This window comes from Narcine bancroftii, chromosome 4 (genome assembly GCF_036971445.1).
Source record: "Narcine bancroftii isolate sNarBan1 chromosome 4, sNarBan1.hap1, whole genome shotgun sequence".
NCBI classification, from domain to species: Eukaryota; Metazoa; Chordata; class Chondrichthyes; order Torpediniformes; family Narcinidae; genus Narcine; species Narcine bancroftii.
In genome coordinates, this window is record NC_091472.1 from 56,315,379 (window position 1) to 56,337,996 (window position 22,618).

The 22,618-nt window shown below is 46.1% G+C and overlaps 1 protein-coding gene across 1 annotated transcript in view; it reads right to left on the minus strand.

Annotated features, from left to right (window-relative positions):
- Positions 1–16,354, minus strand: part of nenf (neudesin neurotrophic factor) — a 32,820-nt gene extending 16,466 nt beyond the window's left edge. Inside the window, exons 1-2 of the mRNA XM_069931337.1 lie at positions 16,154–16,354; positions 206–266 (exon numbers count right to left, since the gene is read on the minus strand). Coding sequence (XP_069787438.1) covers positions 206–266; positions 16,154–16,315 — 223 coding nt within the window. The 5' untranslated portion in view covers positions 16,316–16,354. The remainder of the gene's footprint in view (positions 1–205; positions 267–16,153) is intronic.
- Positions 16,355–22,618: the final 6,264 nt, after the last annotated feature.

The window sequence follows — 22,618 nt, forward strand, 5'->3', positions numbered from 1 at the left end:
TTCAAACATGACAAAACACAAACTATTCACAGAACTACATCTAAACACACACACTGTTATTTACATTGTTTCAAATTTGTGATAAGCATCAATGCCACCCCTATTTTCAAATAAAAATGTTGTTATCACCATCTACAACACACGCAACCCACCCACCCCACCCCCCCTCCCCCCCACCACCACACCACCAGGGTAAGATATTTACCTTTACCCAATGTGACATCAAACACCACTCCTTTAATTGCCATGTAGATTGGTTGATTGTCCTAATAGCAAAAGAAAGAATTAAACACTTAAAAGGCACACATTCAAATGGTTAAAGTAAATGCAGTAAATCCCAGGATCCTTAAATCAAGTCCAAGAATTGTCAACAGAGTGCAAAGTAAGAATTCTTAAAAAAGAGGACAGCACAGTGTCATCCTCAGCAGATTCAAACCCTTATCAATGGCCATTTCATGTCAGACCTCCGCCTTGAGACCGGCTTCTGAGCTGATGAAAAATTGGGAACTCACCTTTCAGACAGCAGCTTTAAAAGGGTGCTCCAGCGTCCCATTCATATCCAGAGACACCTCGTAGCATCCTCCGGACCCGATGGAGTTGGGGCGACTAGTGCCATTGTGCCACCCACATAAAAACGCAGCAGAGCAATGGCCATCTTCCCTACCCATAATCTCCCAGGCAGCTGGAAAGAACTGTTCCAGCTGTGTGGGGGATTATGGGTAGGGAAGACAGCCATTGCTCTGCCACATTTTGAGCCACAGATAGTGACCCCAAAGGGCCAAAGCAGCCAAGTGAGGCTATCCCAGCCAACTCTTTGCTTTATGGGAGGCAGAAGGCCAATTCTGTGCAATATTACATTCTATATCATCACCTGACAATAAAGGAATTTTGAATCTTATGAATTTGGAGGTCCAGCTTCAACTTCAACATCCTTACTGTAGCCCTCATCAGTGTGAAACTAGAGGGGTTGCCCATTTTCACCTGGGCACTACCTGTTCATCTGGGCACAATATGGAGAGAAGGGATTGTCCAGTGAGAAGGCAACAGTCTTGTGACTTGGCCTTTGTTTCCCTACGAAGTGGCTGTCCAGGGTTTCTCTTCCAACCTTGTGCAAGGTGCAACCACTGACCACATCCCCTTTACCCATGACCAAACCGATCCTCCACATTTGTCTTCACTTAATCATTGCAGCTTGCCTTCCGAAGACATAGACCTCATCAGACTAGAAAGCCAGCTCGAATTATCCTTGCTCTCTCCATAAGAAAATAAACCACATTCCAGAATGGGCCAAAAACCATTAAACACTTTCATCCTCTGTCAGTGGCCTAGCCACATGGACACATAACCTGCCTTACCAAGTGCAGAACCTTGCTCCACACAATGAGCATGGAGTCATATTTTCATTTGTTACGTACACAACAGCAATGATAAAAATGAGCCTAGTTATATTTAAAATAATATTTTTAATTATTAATCAACAATAATATAACACCTACTCTAACTTATCTAAATTTATATATAATTATCTAATTTAAACTTTAAATTAAATTTACTGGTGTGTGCAGAATACCCCGAGCCCCTACAGCTTAAGGCTCAATTCTTCAAAGGCATTTCGGTTTATAGTTCAGAAACTCAAGGATGACACGTGGGCTTGAAATTGAGGTGACACATAGGCCTTAGATCAGGGGTGTCAAACTCAAATTCACAGAGGGCCAAAATTAACAACTTGGACTAAGTCGTGGGCCAAACTAAATATTTATTGAAAATTTTCAACAACATCTACATGTTTTCTCTTCTTTCAACATATGTAATGTTAAACTTTTTCTTATTAAAATAAATGTTTAACAATAGTTTTGGTTAAACTCTTTCCAGAAGAAGCATTAACAAATGAGAAATAAAATATTCAATAAATAATATTTCTCTATAGCCTTTAAGCTCCTTTTAAATGTATTTTTTTCCACAAGCCAACAAGTCAAAAAAATAACAACTTGCTTCAATGAAAATCCAATCTTTCAACTATGAACAGTCCAAAGTTAACCAAAGAAAATATTAATCCAAGCTTAGCTTGCTACGCTGTGATTTACTCTGATGCACCTGGATCTAAACCAGATACTTGGCATCTCTTCTTAGATGCAAGTTCATCAAACTCTGGGGTCAGAGTTTGCCTCCCGCCTGTCTTGAAAGGTCCTGTTTTCTATCTTTCGTTTGGCCATTTTTCGTAAGGGGTTTATTACATGTGAGTTGGGCGACAGGTCGCAGATGCTAATGAAAGTAAAGAGAGGAGGTGGGGGCGATTAGCGGGCTGATGGGCCGGTGCCAACGCATCTGCAAAGCATTCTGGGATTTGTAGTATTAGCTGTCCATGCGCTATACTGGTGCGGCGGCCAGCGAGCCAGCTCTAATACATATTTGATATGATCTTGCGGGCCAAATATAATTATAACACGGGCCAAATTTGGCCCGCGGGCCTGAGTTTGACATGTGTGCCTTAGATGAATGGTGAGACATGCAGGCTTTAGATGGTTGAGGCATGGGGGCCTCAGAGGAACGGGGGGGGGGGGCACGGGGGCCTCAGAGGAACGGCGGCGCGGGGGCCTCAGAGGAACGGGGGGGGCGCGGGGGCCTCAGAGGAACGGGGGGGGCGCGGGGGCCTCAGAGGAACGGGGGGGGCGCGGGGGCCTCAGAGGAACGGGGGGGGCGCGGGGGCCTCAGAGGAACGGGGGGGGCGCGGGGGCCTCAGAGGAACGGGGGGGGCGCGGGGGCCTCAGAGGAACGGGGGGGGCGCGGGGGCCTCAGAGGAACGGGGGGGGCGCGGGGGCCTCAGAGGAACGGGGGGGCGCGGGGGCCTCAGAGGAACGGGGGGGGCGCGGGGGCCTCAGAGGAACGGGGGGGCGCGGGGGCCTCAGAGGAACGGGGGGGGCGCGGGGGCCTCAGAGGAACGGGGGGGGCGCGGGGGCCTCAGAGGAACGGGGGGGCGCGGGGGCCTCAGAGGAACGGGGGGGCGCGGGGGCCTCAGAGGAACGGGGGGGCGCGGGGGCCTCAGAGGAACGGGGGGGCGCGGGGGCCTCAGAGGAACGGGGGGGCGCGGGGGCCTCAGAGGAACGGGGGGGCGCGGGGGCCTCAGAGGAACGGGGGGGCGCGGGGGCCTCAGAGGAACGGGGGGGCGCGGGGGCCTCAGAGGAACGGGGGGGCGCGGGGGCCTCAGAGGAACGGGGGGGCGCGGGGGCCTCAGAGGAACGGGGGGGCGCGGGGGCCTCAGAGGAACGGGGGGGCGCGGGGGCCTCAGAGGAACGGGGGGGCGCGGGGGCCTCAGAGGAACGGGGGGGCGCGGGGGCCTCAGAGGAACGGGGGGGCGCGGGGGCCTCAGAGGAACGGGGGGGCGCGGGGGCCTCAGAGGAACGGGGGGGCGCGGGGGCCTCAGAGGAACGGGGGGGCGCGGGGGCCTCAGAGGAACGGGGGGGCGCGGGGGCCTCAGAGGAACGGGGGGGCGCGGGGGCCTCAGAGGAACGGGGGGGCGCGGGGGCCTCAGAGGAACGGGGGGGCGCGGGGGCCTCAGAGGAACGGGGGGGCGCGGGGGCCTCAGAGGAACGGGGGGGCGCGGGGGCCTCAGAGGAACGGGGGGGCGCGGGGGCCTCAGAGGAACGGGGGGGCGCGGGGGCCTCAGAGGAACGGGGGGGCGCGGGGGCCTCAGAGGAACGGGGGGGCGCGGGGGCCTCAGAGGAACGGGGGGGCGCGGGGGCCTCAGAGGAACGGGGGGGCGCGGGGGCCTCAGAGGAACGGGGGGGCGCGGGGGCCTCAGAGGAACGGGGGGGCGCGGGGGCCTCAGAGGAACGGGGGGGCGCGGGGGCCTCAGAGGAACGGGGGGGCGCGGGGGCCTCAGAGGAACGGGGGGGCGCGGGGGCCTCAGAGGAACGGGGGGGCGCGGGGGCCTCAGAGGAACGGGGGGGCGCGGGGGCCTCAGAGGAACGGGGGGGCGCGGGGGCCTCAGAGGAACGGGGGGGCGCGGGGGCCTCAGAGGAACGGGGGGGCGCGGGGGCCTCAGAGGAACGGGGGGGCGCGGGGGCCTCAGAGGAACGGGGGGGCGCGGGGGCCTCAGAGGAACGGGGGGGCGCGGGGGCCTCAGAGGAACGGGGGGGCGCGGGGGCCTCAGAGGAACGGGGGGGCGCGGGGGCCTCAGAGGAACGGGGGGGCGCGGGGGCCTCAGAGGAACGGGGGGGCGCGGGGGCCTCAGAGGAACGGGGGGGCGCGGGGGCCTCAGAGGAACGGGGGGGCGCGGGGGCCTCAGAGGAACGGGGGGGCGCGGGGGCCTCAGAGGAACGGGGGGGCGCGGGGGCCTCAGAGGAACGGGGGGTGCGCGGGGGCCTCAGAGGAACGGGGGGGCGCGGGGGCCTCAGAGGAACGGGGGGGGCGCGGGGGCCTCAGAGGAACGGGGGGGCGCGGGGGCCTCAGAGGAACGGGGGGGCGCGGGGGCCTCAGAGGAACGGGGGGGCGCGGGGGCCTCAGAGGAACGGGGGGGCGCGGGGGCCTCAGAGGAACGGGGGGGCGCGGGGGCCTCAGAGGAACGGGGGGGCGCGGGGGCCTCAGAGGAACGGGGGGGCGCGGGGGCCTCAGAGGAACGGGGGGCGCGGGGGCCTCAGAGGAACGGGGGGGCGCGGGGGCCTCAGAGGAACGGGGGGCGCGGGGGCCTCAGAGGAACGGGGGGGCGCGGGGGCCTCAGAGGAACGGGGGGGCGCGGGGTCCTCAGAGGAACGGGGGGGCGCGGGGGCCTCAGAGGAACGGGGGGGCGCGGGGGCCTCAGAGGAACGGGGGGGCGCGGGGGCCTCAGAGGAACGGGGGGGCGCGGGGGCCTCAGAGGAACGGGGGGGCGCGGGGGCCTCAGAGGAACGGGGGGGCGCGGGGGCCTCAGAGGAACGGGGGGGCGCGGGGGCCTCAGAGGAACGGGGGGGCGCGGGGGCCTCAGAGGAACGGGGGGGCGCGGGGGCCTCAGAGGAACGGGGGGGCGCGGGGGCCTCAGAGGAACGGGGGGGCGCGGGGGCCTCAGAGGAACGGGGGGGCGCGGGGGCCTCAGAGGAACGGGGGGGCGCGGGGGCCTCAGAGGAACGGGGGGGCGCGGGGGCCTCAGAGGAACGGGGGGGCGCGGGGGCCTCAGAGGAACGGGGGGGCGCGGGGGCCTCAGAGGAACGGGGGGGCGCGGGGGCCTCAGAGGAACGGGGGGGCGCGGGGGCCTCAGAGGAACGGGGGGGCGCGGGGGCCTCAGAGGAACGGGGGGGCGCGGGGGCCTCAGAGGAACGGGGGGGCGCGGGGGCCTCAGAGGAACGGGGGGGCGCGGGGGCCTCAGAGGAACGGGGGGGCGCGGGGGCCTCAGAGGAACGGGGGGGGCGCGGGGGCCTCAGAGGAACGGGGGGGCGCGGGGGCCTCAGAGGAACGGGGGGGCGCGGGGGCCTCAGAGGAACGGGGGGGCGCGGGGGCCTCAGAGGAACGGGGGGGCGCGGGGGCCTCAGAGGAACGGGGGGGCGCGGGGGCCTCAGAGGAACGGGGGGGCGCGGGGGCCTCAGAGGAACGGGGGGGCGCGGGGGCCTCAGAGGAACGGGGGGCGCGGGGGCCTCAGAGGAACGGGGGGCGCGGGGGCCTCAGAGGAACGGGGGGGCGCGGGGGCCTTAGATGAAGTTAACAGTTGCTGAAGTAGGTGAAAGAGACCAGGGGTGACCCTGGTTAGGATGCTTCAGAGAAATGTCCTTTTTAGAGGAGTGCCTTCTTCAGCAATTAAAACCCTTTTCATGTCAATTTTTCTTCTGCAACTTAAAAACCCCTTTAATGGGTCAGTAGAAATGGTCTCTCATTTCTCTTTCAGCAAAAGGAGGAATTATGACATTCTGTCTATAACAGTGGTTCTCAAGGAAGAGTCACATGATGGAGTATTGGCCGGTAGGGTAAAACCAGCCCTCTCCAGAAAAGAAGAAAAAAAGTCAAGAAAAGAGAAAGTTCAATAAGAAATAAAAGATAAAGTTGCAGAGAAGAGAAAGAAGATGGGACCTAAGAAGAAAAAAGTAAAAACGGCAAAAAAAAGAAAAGACACTGGAAAAGAAAGAAGGCCTTACCTGCACAAAGGAACAGGGAGCCTTGGTGGCGAAGTGTGCTCGTTCTCCAAGGTTGGTGTCGGCCCTGTGAAGTCGCGACCCCCCCTGACCGGTGGACTGCAAAAATGGCTCTCTGAGCCAAACAAAAGTGCACAACTGCGGATGCGCGAGGAGTCATGCATGAGCAGTGCGCAATCTAAGGTAAAGGAAAACACCGATAGGAGACAGGACGCCCAACACCATGGCTCTCAGTTGGAAGATGAGGAAAGCGGCAGGAGAGGGAGTGAAGTACCAGGTGAGAAAGAAAATTGACGGGGTGAACGGCAAGAGGAACAGCAGCAGGAGGCTCAACAGATGAGCAGCTCAGAAGGAGAGGACCAACAACAAGTGGCCAAGCAAGAAGAGACCCAACAAAGTGAGACAAGCAACTCTTCAGAAAAATCAGAAGAGACACAGATACAAAGAAGAGAAGAAGACACAAACACAGATTCAGACACAGAAGAGGAAGAAGAAGACCAAGATCTTCAGAGTGAAATAGAAGGTAAAACAGATGGACAGAATATAGATAAAGCTTTTTTTGAAGAACAAATAAGAGCATTAAAAAAAAACGGTTGTCATTAGAATTTAGTGCAATTAAAAGAACAAAAGATAAATTGCAAAGATTAGAACTAGTCATGACAGAAATAGGGAAAAGAGTAGAAAATGTGGAAGAACGAGAAAATGCTGTAGAAATGGAAATAAATGACTTAAGAGGAAAATTGGAAGAAAGTGATAAAAAATTAAAGAGACACAAGAGTTGTTATCTCAGAAAATTGATATGTTGGAAAATTATAGTAGGGGAAACAAGAAGGCACAGATATGAAGGAATTTATTAAAACATGGATCCCAAAGGTCCTGGGAACGACAGAAATGCAGGAAGAAATGGAAATAGAAAGGTCACACAGAACACTAGCTCCGAAACCACAGATACATCAAAAACCAAGATCCATTTTAGTAAAATTTTTGAGATATACGACAAGAGAAAATACACTGGAGCGGGTAAGGAGTAAAATTAGAGAAGACAATAAACCATTGGAATACAAGGGTCAAAACATTTTTTTTTACCCAGACATAAGTTTTGAACTCTTAAAAATAAGGAAGGAGTTTAAAACAGCAAAATCGATCCTATGGAAAAAGGGTTATAAATTCATGTTAAGACATCCAGCTGTGCTTAAAATATTTAGCCCTGGGGAGCAAAACAGACTGTTCTCAGATCCGGAGGAAGCATGAGAATTTGCAGAATGCTTGCAGGACAGATGAAGAGATGTAATAAGAATGAAGAACGGCGATAAAGTATATATAAAGATGTAAAGAACTAAAGAAGGGAAGGAAGTAAAGGGAAAAAAAATGGAGAACTTTGTTATATGTGTAAAAAAAAAAGTGTTTTCTGGGTGGGGGGGGGAGGAGAGAATAACCATCACTGCGAAATCAGTTGACGCTTGAGAGCAGGATCGGAATCCAAATGGAAAGGGGAGTTGTGATTGCCAGGCAAGGGTTAAGGGGCAACCCAATGAGGGGGGGGTTCATTTGGGGTTAAGGTGTTATTGGTTGTGGGGATTGTTGGAGTATTTTATGTTTTAAGTGTGTTGTCGTACATTGAGATTAAAAAGGGAAACTTAAAGACAATAATAGAAAAAAGGGGATGGAGGTGGCGAGGAGGCGGAAAAGAGGTGTAAACAACATATATATGCCCACGTTAAACTTTATGACTATACACATTAATGGAATACATAACCAAATTAAAAGGAAGAGACTATTAAATTTACTGAAAAAAGAAAAAATAGGTATAGCATTTGTGCAGGAAACGCATCTAACTGAAGTGGAACATAAATTAAAGAGAGACTGGGTAGGACATGTAGCTGCAGCATCATATAATTCAAAAGCTAGAGGTGTAGCTATATTAATTAATAAAAATGTACCATTCAAAATAGAGGAGGAAATAATAGATCTAGCAGGGAGGTATGTAATGATAAAGTGTCAGATATATTCAAAATTTTGGAATTTGCTCAATATATATGCACCTAATGAGGAGGATCAAAAGTTTATGCAGGATTTTTTTTGAAGATTGTAGATACACAAGGAAATATATTGATAGGAGAGGATTTTAAACTTAATTTGGATCCAATGTTGGACAAAAGACAAGTAAAAAGAATAAAGTGGCCAAATTTATGGTTAAATCAATGCAGGAAATGAAATTTATGTATATATGGAGGAGGAAGCACCCAAGAGAGAAGTAGGCATAAAACATACTCAAGGATTTATAGGTTTTTATTGTCAGCCCATATTCAAGGGAGAGTTAGGAAAACTGAATATAAAGCTAGACTACTATCAGATCATTCGCCCCTATTATTAGCAATAGAACTGAAGGACATCCCACCAAGAACATATAGATGGAGGTTAAACTCCATGCTACTTAAAAGGCAGGAATTTAGAGAGTTTACTGAACGCCAAATTAAAACATATTTTGAAATGAATACGGAATCAGTGAAAGACAAATTTATATTATGGGACGCAATGAAAGCCTTCATTAGAGGACAGATAATAAGTTATGTAACTAAGATAAAAAAGGACAACAACCGGGAAATAGAGCAGTTGGAAAGGAAGATAGTAAGTACAGAAAAGGAACTAGTAAAAAAGGATGAGAGAATTGGCGGACAAAAAAAAATACGAAACATTACAAATGTACAAGGTGGAGAAGAACATAATGAAAACAAAGCAAAAATATTATGAACTGGGAGAAAAAAAAACACATAAAATATTAGCATGGCAACTTAAAACAGAACAAGCTAAAAGAACTGTATTAGCATCAAGGAAAAATGACAAACAAATTACATATAACCCAATAGAGATTAATGAGAACTTTAAGGAATTTTATGAACAATTATACCAAACTGAGAACAAGGGGAAGGATGATAAAATAGAAGAGTTTTTAAGCTAAAATTGAACTGCCAAAATTGCAAGAAGAGAAACCAAACAAACTGATAAAACCATTTGAAATAGAGGAAGTTCAGGATATATTAAAAAAAAAAGCTGCCGAACAATAAAACGCCTGGAGAGGATGGATTCCAAATAGAATTCTATAAAACATTTAAAAAGTTATTAATTCCTCCTCTCCTGGAAGTAATGAACCAGATAGAAGAAATACAAAACTTGCCAGATTCATGTAAGACAGCAATAATTAGAGTAATATCAAAGACGGGGAAGGATCCACTAACACCTGCATCATATAGACCAATATCTCTACTTAACTCAAATTATAAGATAATAGTGAAATTATTAGCAAACAGATTAGCCGATTGTGTACCAAAAATAGTAAAACAAGATCAAACTGGATTTATTAAGAAAAGACAAACAGCGGATAATGTCTGTAAACTTATTAATCTAATTCATGCAGTTCAAGGAAACAAGAAGCCAACAGAGGCAGTTGCTTTAGATGCAGAAAAAGCCTTTGACAGAGTAGAATGGAATTATTTAAAGTATTACAGAGGTTCAATCTACCAGAAAAATATATTATTGGATTAAAGCATTATATAATGGACCATTGGCGAAGGTAATAGTAAATGGATATGTATCAAACCAATTTAAATTAAATAGGTCAACTAGACAGGGATGTCCATTATCCCACTCATTGTTTGCTTTAGCAACAGAACCATGGCAGAACTGATAAGAACAGAAAATAAAATAAAAGGGATAAAAATAAAGGAAAAGGAATATAAAATCAGTTTATTTGCAGATGACATCATAGTATACTTAACAGAACCAGAAATATCAATAAAAGAATTACATAAGAAATTGAAGGAGTATGGAGAAATATTGGGGTACAAGATCAACGCAAATAAAAGTGAAGTGATGCCAATGAGTAACGTGGATTATACAGAATTTTAAAAAGAATCACCATTTAAATGGCAAACACAAGCAATCCGATACCTAGGTATTAGGTTAGATAATAACAAGCCACCTGTTCAAACTAAATTAAAGAAATTGCAGGAAGGCTTAGAACATTGGAAAGAATTACCACTAACGTTGATAGGGAGGATAAATTGCATTAAAATGAATGTCTTCCCAAGGATACAATACTTATTTCAATTGTTGCCAATTCCCTTAACAGATAAATTCTTTAATGAACTAAAGAGAATAATAAGGAAATTCTTGTAGAAAGGGGAGAAACCGAGGATAGCGTTAGATAAATTAACAGAGAGGTACAACCAAGGTGGTTTGCAGTTACCAAACTTTAAAAATTATTATAGAGCAGCACAATTAAGGTATTTATCAGATTTTTACCAGATAAGGGAAAATCCAGACTGGACAAAGATAGAACTAGATAAAATAGGGGAGAAGGTACCAGAACATATACTTTATAAGTGGGATGAAAAACTGGTGCAATATAAAAGCTCACCAGTATTGCATCATTTACTTAATATATGGAAGAAGATCCACTTAGAAAGGAAAAAAAACAAATTACCAAATACCAAAATTGTTACTGACACAAAACCCACTAATCCCTTTTACAATAGTTAATCTTTTCTTTATCGAATGGGAGAGAAAAGGAATCAAAAGAATAGAAAATTGTTTTTTGGGAAATAATTTATTAATATTTGAACAGTTGAAGTACAAATATGGAATAAGTCATGGTACAATTTTTGCATATCATCAATTGAAAGCTTATTTAAAGGATAAATTGGGAAACAGACTGAGATTACCAGAAGGAAGCAGCTTTGAATATGTGATTACAGACATTATGGTAATTAAAAGATTTATAATGAACATGTACATTATGATGCAAGATAAGGAAAATGATGAAATAAGCTATTAACCTAAACAAAAGTGGGAAAAGGATTAAAACATAAAGATAAAAAATGAAACATGGGAAAAGTTATGTTCTGGAACGATGAAGAATATAATAAACACAATGTTACTCATGATACGGTATAATTGGTTACACAGGTTATATATCACATCTCAAAAGTTAAAAGAATGGGATCCAACATTATCAGATTGATGTTTTCGCTGTAAGAAGGAAATGGGAACAACAGTACATTCAATTTGGGCATGCAAGAGAGTGAAAATGTTTTGGGAAGATCTAAATCAGATATTAAATAAAATCACAAAAAATAACATACCAAAAAATCCAGAGATCTTTCTTCTAAGTAATATAAGAAGTAAGGAATTAGGCCTCAAATTGGATAAAGTGCAAAAAAAGATTTATTATGATAGCCTTAGCAGTAGCAAAAAAATGTATAATGTCAACTTGGAAAATGGAAGAGAGCCTGAGAATACAGCAATGGTACATGGAAATGAATAAATGTATTCCATTGTAAAAAATAACATATAATTTAAAAAATAAAGTCACATTATTTGAACAAATTTGGGAACCATACATGGAACATAACAGAGAGGGCTTGCCTCGGACCTCCACCCCCTAAAATGATAAGAAGACTAAACGACTTGATCCAGTGTATAAAAGTAGATGACACATTTTTCTTGTTCATTTTTTATTGTGTGATGACATTGTTTAATAGTTTTATTGTATTGTATATGTTGAATATTTATTGGTTTGGGAGGGGGGTGGGAAGGGGAAAAAAAGGGAGAAAATGCCACTGTGTATATTTAATGAGAAACATTTATTTATATATATATATATATATATATGTATATATATGTATGTATATATGTATGTATATATATATTTTGGTTGATATGGTTCACAGTGTGAAAAATAAAAAAATTATTTAAAAAAGTGGTTCTCAACCTTTTTCTTTCCACTCACATACCACTTCAAATAATCCCTATACCATCGGTATTTTCCTCTTTGATTAGTAAAGGATTGCTTAAGGAGGTATGTGAGTGGGAAGGGAAGGTTGAGAATCACTGCCCTAGACCATTGTTACTGAAATTTTGCTTGAGAAAAATTGTCATTGGCCCATTTCCTTTGGAGTTATGAAACTGTGCACATAACGAGTCAATTAGGTATGATTAAAACAGTGGTTTTCAAACTTTTTATTTCCACCCATATACCACCTTAAGCAATCCTTTACTAATTGTTATGTCTCTGATGTTACTTGGGAGGCTTCTTAAATAACTTAGAGATGCAAGATTCAAATAACAGAAGAGATTTTACTTACTGATGCCTTCCACCATGTCAGGAAACTGTTCACACACACTCTATACATATACCTCACAGTGGTGCACTACTGTTCTACAGTGAGAAGAGTGTATTCTTATGCAATTACAAAATAGTTCACATTATCCTGATTATATAACATCCCTCCTTCTCAAGATAAAGTTTATTTACAAAACTATTTTTAAATAGTTCATCGATATTGCACTGGCGACAGTATGTTGCTTCACCATCTTGTGGATTTGGCTGCGACCATTGGGCTCTGTGTTGCTGGTACATGTGTAGGTGATGTAGTTTGTTGTTCTTCACCTGACAACTATTGTGTTGATGTTTTGGTATTAGAGGTTGTGGTCTCTTCACTTGATATTGGTGTTGCAGGCTTTGCTGGTATTAAAGCTTTCTGCTTCATCACATCTTGTGTCAGCCGGATGGGTATTATTTTCCTCCTCAGCTGATTGCCAGAGTCTGTCTCGACAATGTATGATCTTGGTGTCTCAGTTTCTCTGATGACTTTTGCTGGGTTCCATGTTTTCAACATCGACTCTTAAATATGCACATGCTGCCCTCTGAAGAGTTCTGGCAATGTTTGTGCATATTTGTTATAATGCTGGTGTCCTTCTTGTGTGTCAGCCAGTCTTCTTCTGGTTTCCTTTTGGTCTTCTGGAGGGTGTATTTTGCTTGGCAGAGTTGTTTTGCATCTCCTGCCATTTAGAAGTTCTGCTGGGGACTTCATGTCAGCTTTAAAGGTGTTGCTCATAATGAGAGAAGAGCTAGGTGTGGGTCTTCTTTTGTTTCGTGATACTTAACTAGTGTGCTTTTCAGTTTGCACTTGTCTTTCAATGAACCCATGACCTTTGGGGTGGTATGGGGATGATGTAGTGATAACAAACTCATACTCTGCACCCAGCTCTCTGAATTCTTGTGACGTGAACTATGTTCCATTATCACATATTACTTGCTTGGGTATTCAGCCAGTAGTGCTCTCATTTCTGAGGTGATAGTTGACACTCTCATGTCTTTCACCCTTTTGACGAATGGAAACTTAGAGTAGCAACAGGCTACTATTAAATACCTCTCTTGATTCTCAGTGAACAAGTTTGCTCTCTCTTTGTGCCATGGCCTGGCAGGTACTTCTGTGGAAATCATTTCCTCTTTTTGTTGTGTGTTTCTGTTGATCCTTTTAGATATCTTCTTCGTCTGGATCTCACAATTGACAGAAATCAACTGCAACTCTTCAAGTTATCCTATGGCATAGGTAATACTTAAAGTGGTATGGGAGTGGTAGGTCACATCTCCAGAATGGAGGACCATCGTCTTCCCAAGATCGTGTTATATGGCGAGCTCTCCACTGGCCACCGTGACAGAGGTGCACCAAAGAGGTACAAGGACTGCCTAAAGAAATCTCTTGGTGCCTGCCACATTGACCACCGCCAGTGGGCTGATATCGCCTCAAATCGCGCATCTTGGCGCCTCACAGTTCAGCAGGCAGCAACCTCCTTTGAAGAAGACCGCAGAGCCCACCTCACTGACAAAAGACAAAGGAGGAAAATCCCAACACCCAACCCCAACCAACCAATTTTCCCTTGCAACCGCTGCAACCGTGTCTGCCTGTCCCGCATCGGACTTGTCAGCCACAAACGAGCCTGCTGCTGACGTGGACATTACCCCTCCATAAATCTTCATCTGCGAAGGCAAGCCAAAGAAAGAAAGAAGATGAGAGTGGAAAGAAAAAGGTTGAGAACCATTGATCTATAACCACACAATGAAGCCAAATGGGTTTCTCATTTCCACAAAGGAGGTCGGAGAGCTGTTGACTCTTGTGCTGCTTCCTCAAAATGGCCTGCAGCCACTCCTGTGTATTCAGTGTGAATCTGTTGATTACATGGTCTCTGCATCTTGGTTTTAGAGACACTGCCTTGATTCTCTTCAATTGTATCCATTTTGGAATGCAATGACTTCAAAGCTTGCTGCTAGTTCCAGTCACTTCAAATTCTGCAGGCAGGTTGTTAAATCTGTTCTCTTTGAGGCACAATCCCACTCAAATAAAATGAACTGAAAAATGGGGGTGGGGGGTGGGGAGGGAAACATCACACGCCCACTCTGGAAAAACATGCCTCTGGATAACACTAAATAGAAGATTCTCACTTGACTGCACATTTGCAACTCAGCTCCAGAATTTTGCAAGCATGTCATTAGCCTCTCTGCTTCAGGATGCATGTTAGCTGACATGGTAGCATTTTCCAAGGACACTCACAAATAATCTGCAGCAGTAATAAACTGTCTGAAGCCCAGAACAACAAGTGTTGCCCTTTCTCAAATAATCTTCACCCCAGAAACACTCACCCAAAACATCCTGGTGAATTCTTTAATTACTCACCAGCATTTGTTTTTATTAAAAAAGGTAAAGGCAGACGGCCATTCAGCTTCTGTCATTCAAAACCACCACAGCTGATATTTTACCTCAGTGCTACTTTTTTGTACTGACCACACCTCTCTTGATTCCTTTAACACCCAAAATCTATCAATTTATTTTTCTGAATTCTAAGCAACTCTGTCTCCACATCCCTTCTCGGGAGAGAATTCCAAAGATTCACCACTCTGTCCAAGATGATCTTTCTTCTCAACTCAGTACTGAATGTCCCACCCCTTAATTTTAGATTCAAACCCTGGATCTAGACAGAGGAAGCATCACAGCTCTATGTGTCCTTTTAAGCCCCATTAAAAAAAAATGTATGTTTCTATAATGTACTGGTTTGGAGGCAGTGCAGAGGAAGTTCACCAGGTTGATTCCAGAGATGAAAGGGTTAGTCTATGAGGAGAGATCGAGTCATCTGGAACAGTACTCACTAGAATTTAGAAGAATGAGAGGGGATCTAATTGAAGCACATAAAAATTATGAAAGGTATAGACAGGATCAAGGTAGTTTAGTGGTGTCCATTAGTGGGGGAGACAAGAGCTAGGGACATTGCTCCAAGATTTAGAGTAGCAGTTTTAGGACAAAGATGAGGAGGAACTACTTTTCCCAGAGCGTGGTGAATCTATGGAATTTGGTGCTCACTGAAGAAGTGGAGGCTACCTCAGTAAATTTTCATTAAGAAAAGGTTGGATAAGATTTTTACATTGTTGGGGAATTGAAGGATATGGGGAAAAGGCAAGTAGGTGGAGATGAACCTATCACCAGATTAGCCATGAGTGGAACGGGCTTGACGGCCTACTCCTGCTCCCATTTCTCATGTTCTTTTTTTTTTTAAAAAAACCTTATTCTTCACCCCAAAAAGCAGCAACAACCTCTCCTTCATCCTGAGCAGGAACTACTTGAAAATTACTTTATCTGATCATGTTGCCACTTCAGAGGAGCTTGGGACTTACTTCCCAAAGATGTGACTACTTGGGAAAGCAAAATTCCGTAGACGCTCAAGGTGTGCACATAGAATAGAAAATGTAATCCTTTCACATACGAGGAAGCATCTGTGGAGTGAGACTGAGGTAATGTTCCAGCTCAGTTCTTACTTTAAAAAAAAATCAACTGGAAGACAATTAATCAACACAGAAAGAAAATAATGCTGTGAAGATGCAACATGTCATCAAACCAGAGTGGTACAGCAGAGAGACAGGCCTTCACCCACCGTGCTCATCACAACAGGACTTCCATGCCTTGCCTATTCAAGAGTCGAGATCCGCAAATGCAGATCATTTAAAGTTCACAGCATCCTTTTTTATAAAATCTGTGCCATTAGGTCATTTCATATTGAATGATTATGTTCAATGCACCATTGCAAGTGACATAATCCCCAGCCTGTTCTGGAAATAGCAGAGAAGACGTTATTGATACAGAACAACCATGGCACAGTTCGTCATGTTCCACCGAAAGATGGACTGCATCGCAGGATGCCCTTGGGAGCGGAGTGCCTTTGCTCACCTCTTCCCCGCTGTATTTGGCCAAATCCTCGTCGGTAAACAAACGGACGGCGCTCTGCGGAAGAGGCGAATGGTTCAGCTTCACCTCCTCAGCGAGCAACACGTTCAAACTCAACCAATTGATCAAAGCGAACCGGGCGCATCGCCGCACGCACGCCGACATTTTCTCCACTCCCTCCCCTACCCCCCTCAACCAACCCGGACGGAATCCTCTCGCAGAAGAGCCCGGGCCGGGGCGGGCTCTGAAGACGCGGCTGTCAATCAGGAACACCAGCCAATAAACAACCACATCCCCAACAATCAAGAATTCCTCAATTAGCCAATAGCCGTCCGGATCTTGCCAGAGGCGGCCAATGATAAGTGGCGTTATATGGAACGAAATCCCACCCCCCCGCTGAAGAATTCTGAGAGTGATCTTGCATTATCATTGCACGATAGAGAACGCGAATTTCGAAATAAATCGAAGGAATTCTGATCCAAAAAACCCACAGGTGGGAGCAGTCATCAGGTCTGTCAGCATTCATGGAAATAGAAATAGAGGACTCACCCTAATCTGATTGATACATGTCCTTTCTTGTGCAGAAGGTCAATGGGAATTTCGGTGGGAATGAGACCGGGTTCTGTACAGGTGTCAAGTCCCACTGTTATATTCAAGCAGCCTGGATCAGTTTACTGGAAAAGGTTGAACGACTGGAGAATTTCTGTGACACTGAAGAGAAAGGAAGGGGTGGGGGGGGGGGGGGGGTGGGGGGGGGGGGGGGGTGGGGGGGGGTCCTGAAATTGACAAAATAATAGACTGGACCTAATGATTTCAAGTTAAAAAAAAACAAGCTCGAGAAGAATTTGTCACATCTGTGGAGGTGGGGGTGGGGGTGGGGGTGGGGGTGGGGGGGGGGTCCTGAAATTGACAAAATAATAGACTGGACCTAATGATTTCAAGTTTAAAAAAACAAGCTAGAAAAGAATTTGTTACATCTGTGGAGGTACAAGTTTCAGCTCGAGACTGGGAGTGTGGATGGAAGATGGTCAGTTGAAAGGAGAGGTGGGGGTGGTACGTGATGGGTGGGCCATGATGGACAGATGGGAGCCGGAGAATTTTGAGACGGAGGCTGGCGGGTGATAAGGTGGAAACAGACCCCCCACCTCCCTTTCACCTCTTTCGACTGGCTATACTACCTCTGCACTCACATTCCTCATCAAGGTTTCAATGGGAATGTTCCCTTTATCCCCACGGATGCAGCTTGACTTGCTGAGTTCCTGCAGAGGATTGTTTTGCTGTAGATTTCAGCATCAGCTCAGTTCTTACCTTTTTAAAAAATCAACTGGAAGACACAGAAAGAAAATAATGCTGTGACTCCTAAAGATGTCAATGTGCAGGGACGAAAGGAACAAAATAGGTGGGGCTAGAACATTGATGAGTTGATTGTCATATACAATGTTTCTTTTTCTCTTTGGCTTGGCTTCACGGACGAAGATTTATGGAGGGGGTAAATGTCCACGTCAGCTGCAGGCTCGATTGTGGCTGACAAGTCCGATGCGGGACAGGCAGACACGGTTGCAGCGGAAAATTGGTTTGTTATTCAGCGTACATATACACCCAAATTCTTCCTTGCTACAAAATAAAGGCATGGTGAAGGACAGGTTTAAGTGAGAATTGTTCAGATGGACAATGGCCAGATTAAAATGGAGGAGATGAACAATTGGTTTATCAGATGTTCCTATTTGTCATTCTGAAAAATAAGATGTTGTAGCAGTACGTTTGGAGGGAGTGGGCAGAACCAGCGCTAACAGCTCCTGACAGCTAGACACAACAGCCTCCTATCTGCTAGCAACTGGCCATGACAGCCATGAGGCGTAATAACTCAGCAACACCTGTAAGTCTACTGAGAATCCCTGGCCTACTCAACATAGGTACGTCATGGGGTCGTTAATACTTCAGATGTCATGACACCAGGTCACATGTTGTGTGTCTATATCAAGCCTGATAACACTGTAATAATCGCTTTTCGCTGGCTGACAACTTGGGGTGTGGTCTTGTTATTTCAACATGATGGGATATGAACACAAACATCATCCACCACATTAGTGACCTGACAGGTCTAGCTGGTAGTTAGACCCTACAATGGACATGCTCAACAACAACGAGCCAACAATAAATAATAGACACACTCGATGGACACTCTGCAAGCCCAAGCTCCAATCACTTGCAGCAACAAGCAGCTTGCTTGCAGTAATACTCCAGTGAGCCAGGAACGAATGAGGGGCTACCTGACCGCGCTGCTCCAGTTGATTGTAGCTACGAATGACTGCAAATCAATCAGTGTCACATCACAGTTCAGCAAATAAATTACCAGGAGGCCAGTCGCTCTTCCTTCCCATGGTCGACTGAACGAACAGCAAGGGGCATCAGAGAAGGTAACCGTTAGGATGTTTAAAAGACTGTTTTTCAAGCGACTCACTCACTTTGGTGACTCAGAGTAGGCCAAGTTGTTGTCTAGTGTGCTTCATGAACTGCGCAACAAGTCTAGCCAACGAGGTGCAATGTCACTTATCAGCAACATTTTAAACTGTCTGCAGACATCAAAAGGCTGCAAGTTTTTGCTCAACATAGCATAGCATTAGCGCTTCAATTTTTCCAGAATGTTACCACACCCCACACTCCATTACAATGAAGAGGTCATTTATCAGCAAGTTGTCTGCAGCTGGCAGCACAGACATTTAAAACTTGCCTGTTCAAACTTTGGGAGTTTGCATTTCAGTAGATGTGACCAGAGGGAACATCCCCCATGTTTCACCAGCCTCCCCCAAAGAAGACCACCTGACCCGGGAATGACCAGCCACCCCTCCTTGAGAGAAGAAGCCCATGATCTGGGGGACAACCACTTACTCCCCCCGAGGCAAAATCACATGACCCAGGGGGTAGCCAGCCACCCCCATGATGGAAGATTCTGTGACCCAGGTATTAACGGGCGAACTAAAGCATAAAAAATGCCACCTGTCATTGATGCCACTGAGACCTTTTCCTGCCAACAAGGCAGATTGTAATAGGTTTTCAGTCACTCGTTCAGAACAGCATTGTCTGTCATTGATGCTACTGTGACCTTTTCCTGCCGACCAAGCAGACAGTACAGGTTTTTCAGTCCCAGTGCAGCACTACTCAGCACAACTTACCACCAGCAAACTTTCATGAGCTCAGCACAGCACCACCTATCAACTCCTGTATGACACTACAGACATTAAGCAGCAATGGACAGTCACTCCACAGAGCGCCACCCACCAGCAGACTTTAGCTGCTACTTAACTTTCTACAGTTAACTCTTTCCTACCAGACGTTGAGATTAGCACTATGGACTCTCTTAATTACCAACAACCTGCTTACAGTATGGACTTTCAGTTTTGGTAATGCATCTCAAATGTTTGATACTGTTCTGGATTTCTCATGTGGCTTAACTGTAATTATCTGTAATCAATTCTGACTTTTTATAACTGTCTGTGATTACCGTTCGGAGATGTTAAATGTCTCACATGATTCCTACTGTATTTATTCATGTTGTCAATAATTGTTTGCGGCTTTCAACTTGATTGAGCCTTGTTAGGATGTACGGTACATATCACTTCCTTCCCCAGCAGCCTTCATACATGATGCTCCGCCACTGCGCCACAAATGGCAAGTTGGTTTTCGCTCTCCCTGCTCGGTTCTATGGTAGAACGTCCACACTAATTTGGAATTGATGAGCCAGTTAGTCATTTACTGCTGGTTCTGGGGGGAGCTGTGTAGCAAGCTTGGAAGGAGTGGGCAGAACTAGCGCTAACAGCTGTGACAGCTGGACACAACAACCTCCTATCTACTAACCACTACAGCCAGGAGGCACAGTGACTCAGCAGCACTTGTAGGTCTACTGAGAACCCATGGCCTACTCAATTTAGTTATGTCATGAGGTTGTTAGCACTTCAGATGTCATGCCGTCAGGTCACATGTTGATAACACTGCAATAAATGCTTTTCTCTTTGCTGGCTGACAACTTCAGGTGTGGTCTTGTTATTTCAACATGATGCTGTATGAGCACAAATATCATCTGCCACATTTAGGGAATGTGATTGAAGAGAGTGAGATGGGAGAAAGTCTCCAAAAATGAAGAGCAATTATCTAACTAAGTAGGAGATAAATGATATCATCAAATAATTGGTGTTCATCCTCTTGGTCCATCAAGATTAACCTTTGACAACACACAAATGCTTGACCTGCAATTTGGGCTTTTGTTTAGAATCAAAATCAGAATATATTGTCATGAATAAGTCATGAAATTTGTTGCAGCATCATAGAGCAAACGTTCATTCGTTATAAACCACCTTACAGCAATAAATAAAAATAGTGCATGAAAATTCAAAGTAAGGCAGTGTCTTTGGTTCATTGATCATTCAGGAATCTGATGGCTCCTTTACCCTTTTCCCGATGGTAGAGAGTGTAGAGGGTATAACCATATAACCATATAACCATTTACGGAGCGGAAACAGGCCATGTTGGCCTTTCGAGTCCGCACCGGTTCACTGATTTTGTGCACCCTCTAATGGTCCCGTTCTTGGCCTGGGTGATGGGAGTCCTTGAGGATAGAGGCTGCTTTCTTAAGACATCACCTCTTGAAGTCTGGTATCTGTGATGTCACAGGACTAGTTAACAACCCTCTGGAATTTTTTCTTGTCCTGACTGTTGGTGATGGAACCAGCAAGAATGTTCTCCATGGTACACCTGTAGAAGTTTTCAGGAATATTTGGCGACATACCGAATCCCCTCACTAAATATAGCTACTGGTGAGCCTTCTTCATGATTGCATCAACGTGGAGGCTCCAGGGCAGATCCTCGGAAATGTTAATGTCGTTCTACCACTATGTATATAATATGTATTGTATGGGCTGCCTGTCCCCTGAACCTATGATTCCTCCCTCCCAGATATCCCCATAAAGGCTATTACACCCAAACCTCTCCCTCAGTACCTGCCTTGGAACCAGATCAGCAACATGCAAGCTGTGCTGACACTTTAAGGTGATTAAAGACTATTAGACACAATTCTCTGTCTGATGGCGGTTGATTGGTAGTACAATTTAATCACCTTAATTTGAGACCATGGACAAGGTAATATGGGCGGATAAATTAGACACTGACCCTAAGGTTTTTAAAGCGTTCATCCTGCTGACTGACCAATGTGCAGTCGCTTTTATGTTCAACAACAAACAGTGGGGAAAAATTAAGAATGACAAGATCCTAAGGTGGAGGATTGAGCTATCCACCTACAACTACGAGATCTTGTACCGGCCTGGGAAGCTCAATGAGCCCCCTGATGCCTGCCACAGGGGACATGCACCAATCCACAGTTGGATCATCTCCAAATCCTCCATAACAAACTCTGCCACCTCGGAGTCACCAGGCATTACTACTTTGTTAGAGCCTGCAACCTCCCCTACTCAGTAGAGAGTTAACGTGCAACTACGCAGTCTGTGCCGAGTACAAACCCCATTTCTACCGGCCAGACAAAACCTAACTTGTCAAAGCCACCCGCCTCTTCGAACAGCTGAGCATGGACTTTAAGGGCCCTCTCCCATGTATACTTCATTAACATTGTGGATGAGATGGTCATGTGATGAAGTAGCGGCTGGTCCAATCAAACCAGCCCTCTCCAGAGAATAGTTAAAAAAGTGAAAAATAAACCAAGCTGTAAGCTAAAAAGTATAGGAATCAACAGTTAAACATTGAAGGAAAAGAAAGAAGATGGCTCTGATGAAAGAAAGAGTTGCATCGAATAGCAAAAAGCAGGCTTCAGCGATGGCTGACGGAGACGGAACGAGGAATGCCAACGCGGAACGTTTTCCAAGCAAGACATTGAGGAGAGCAGACACCAGCAGCAAGCTACTGCAAGCCCAGTAGAGAGCAATGCAGGAGAAATGGCCTTGGAAGCAGACTTCACATAAAGTGAAGACGTGGAGCAAGAAACAGAAGATTTGGAAGCAACAAGATACAGAAGAAAATTAAAGGTAAAAGCCAAAAACAAATGGTAGACATTAAATACTTTGATGACCAGATGAGAGTGCAGATGGAAACTTTGATGTCAGAGATTGAAGTTAATAGAGAATGTGTATTAGAAGCGATTACAAAAATTCAATGAATGGATATGAAAAAACAATGTGAAGAAGTAGAAAAGAGAGTGAAAGGTGTGGAAATGGAAATGACTGCTTTAAAGGAAAAAGCGGAAGCGAGAAATAAAGAGGTCATGAAGTCATAGGAATTATTGGCCCAGAAAACTGACATTCTTGAAAACTTTTGTGGACATAATAATATAAAAATAGTGGGCCTGAAAGAAGGTGTGGAAGGTATGGATACAAAATGATTTCTAAAACAATGAATCCTGCAAATTCTAGAGACTGAAGAACTTCAGGAAGAGATGGAAATCGAAAGAGCCGACAGGGCTTTGGC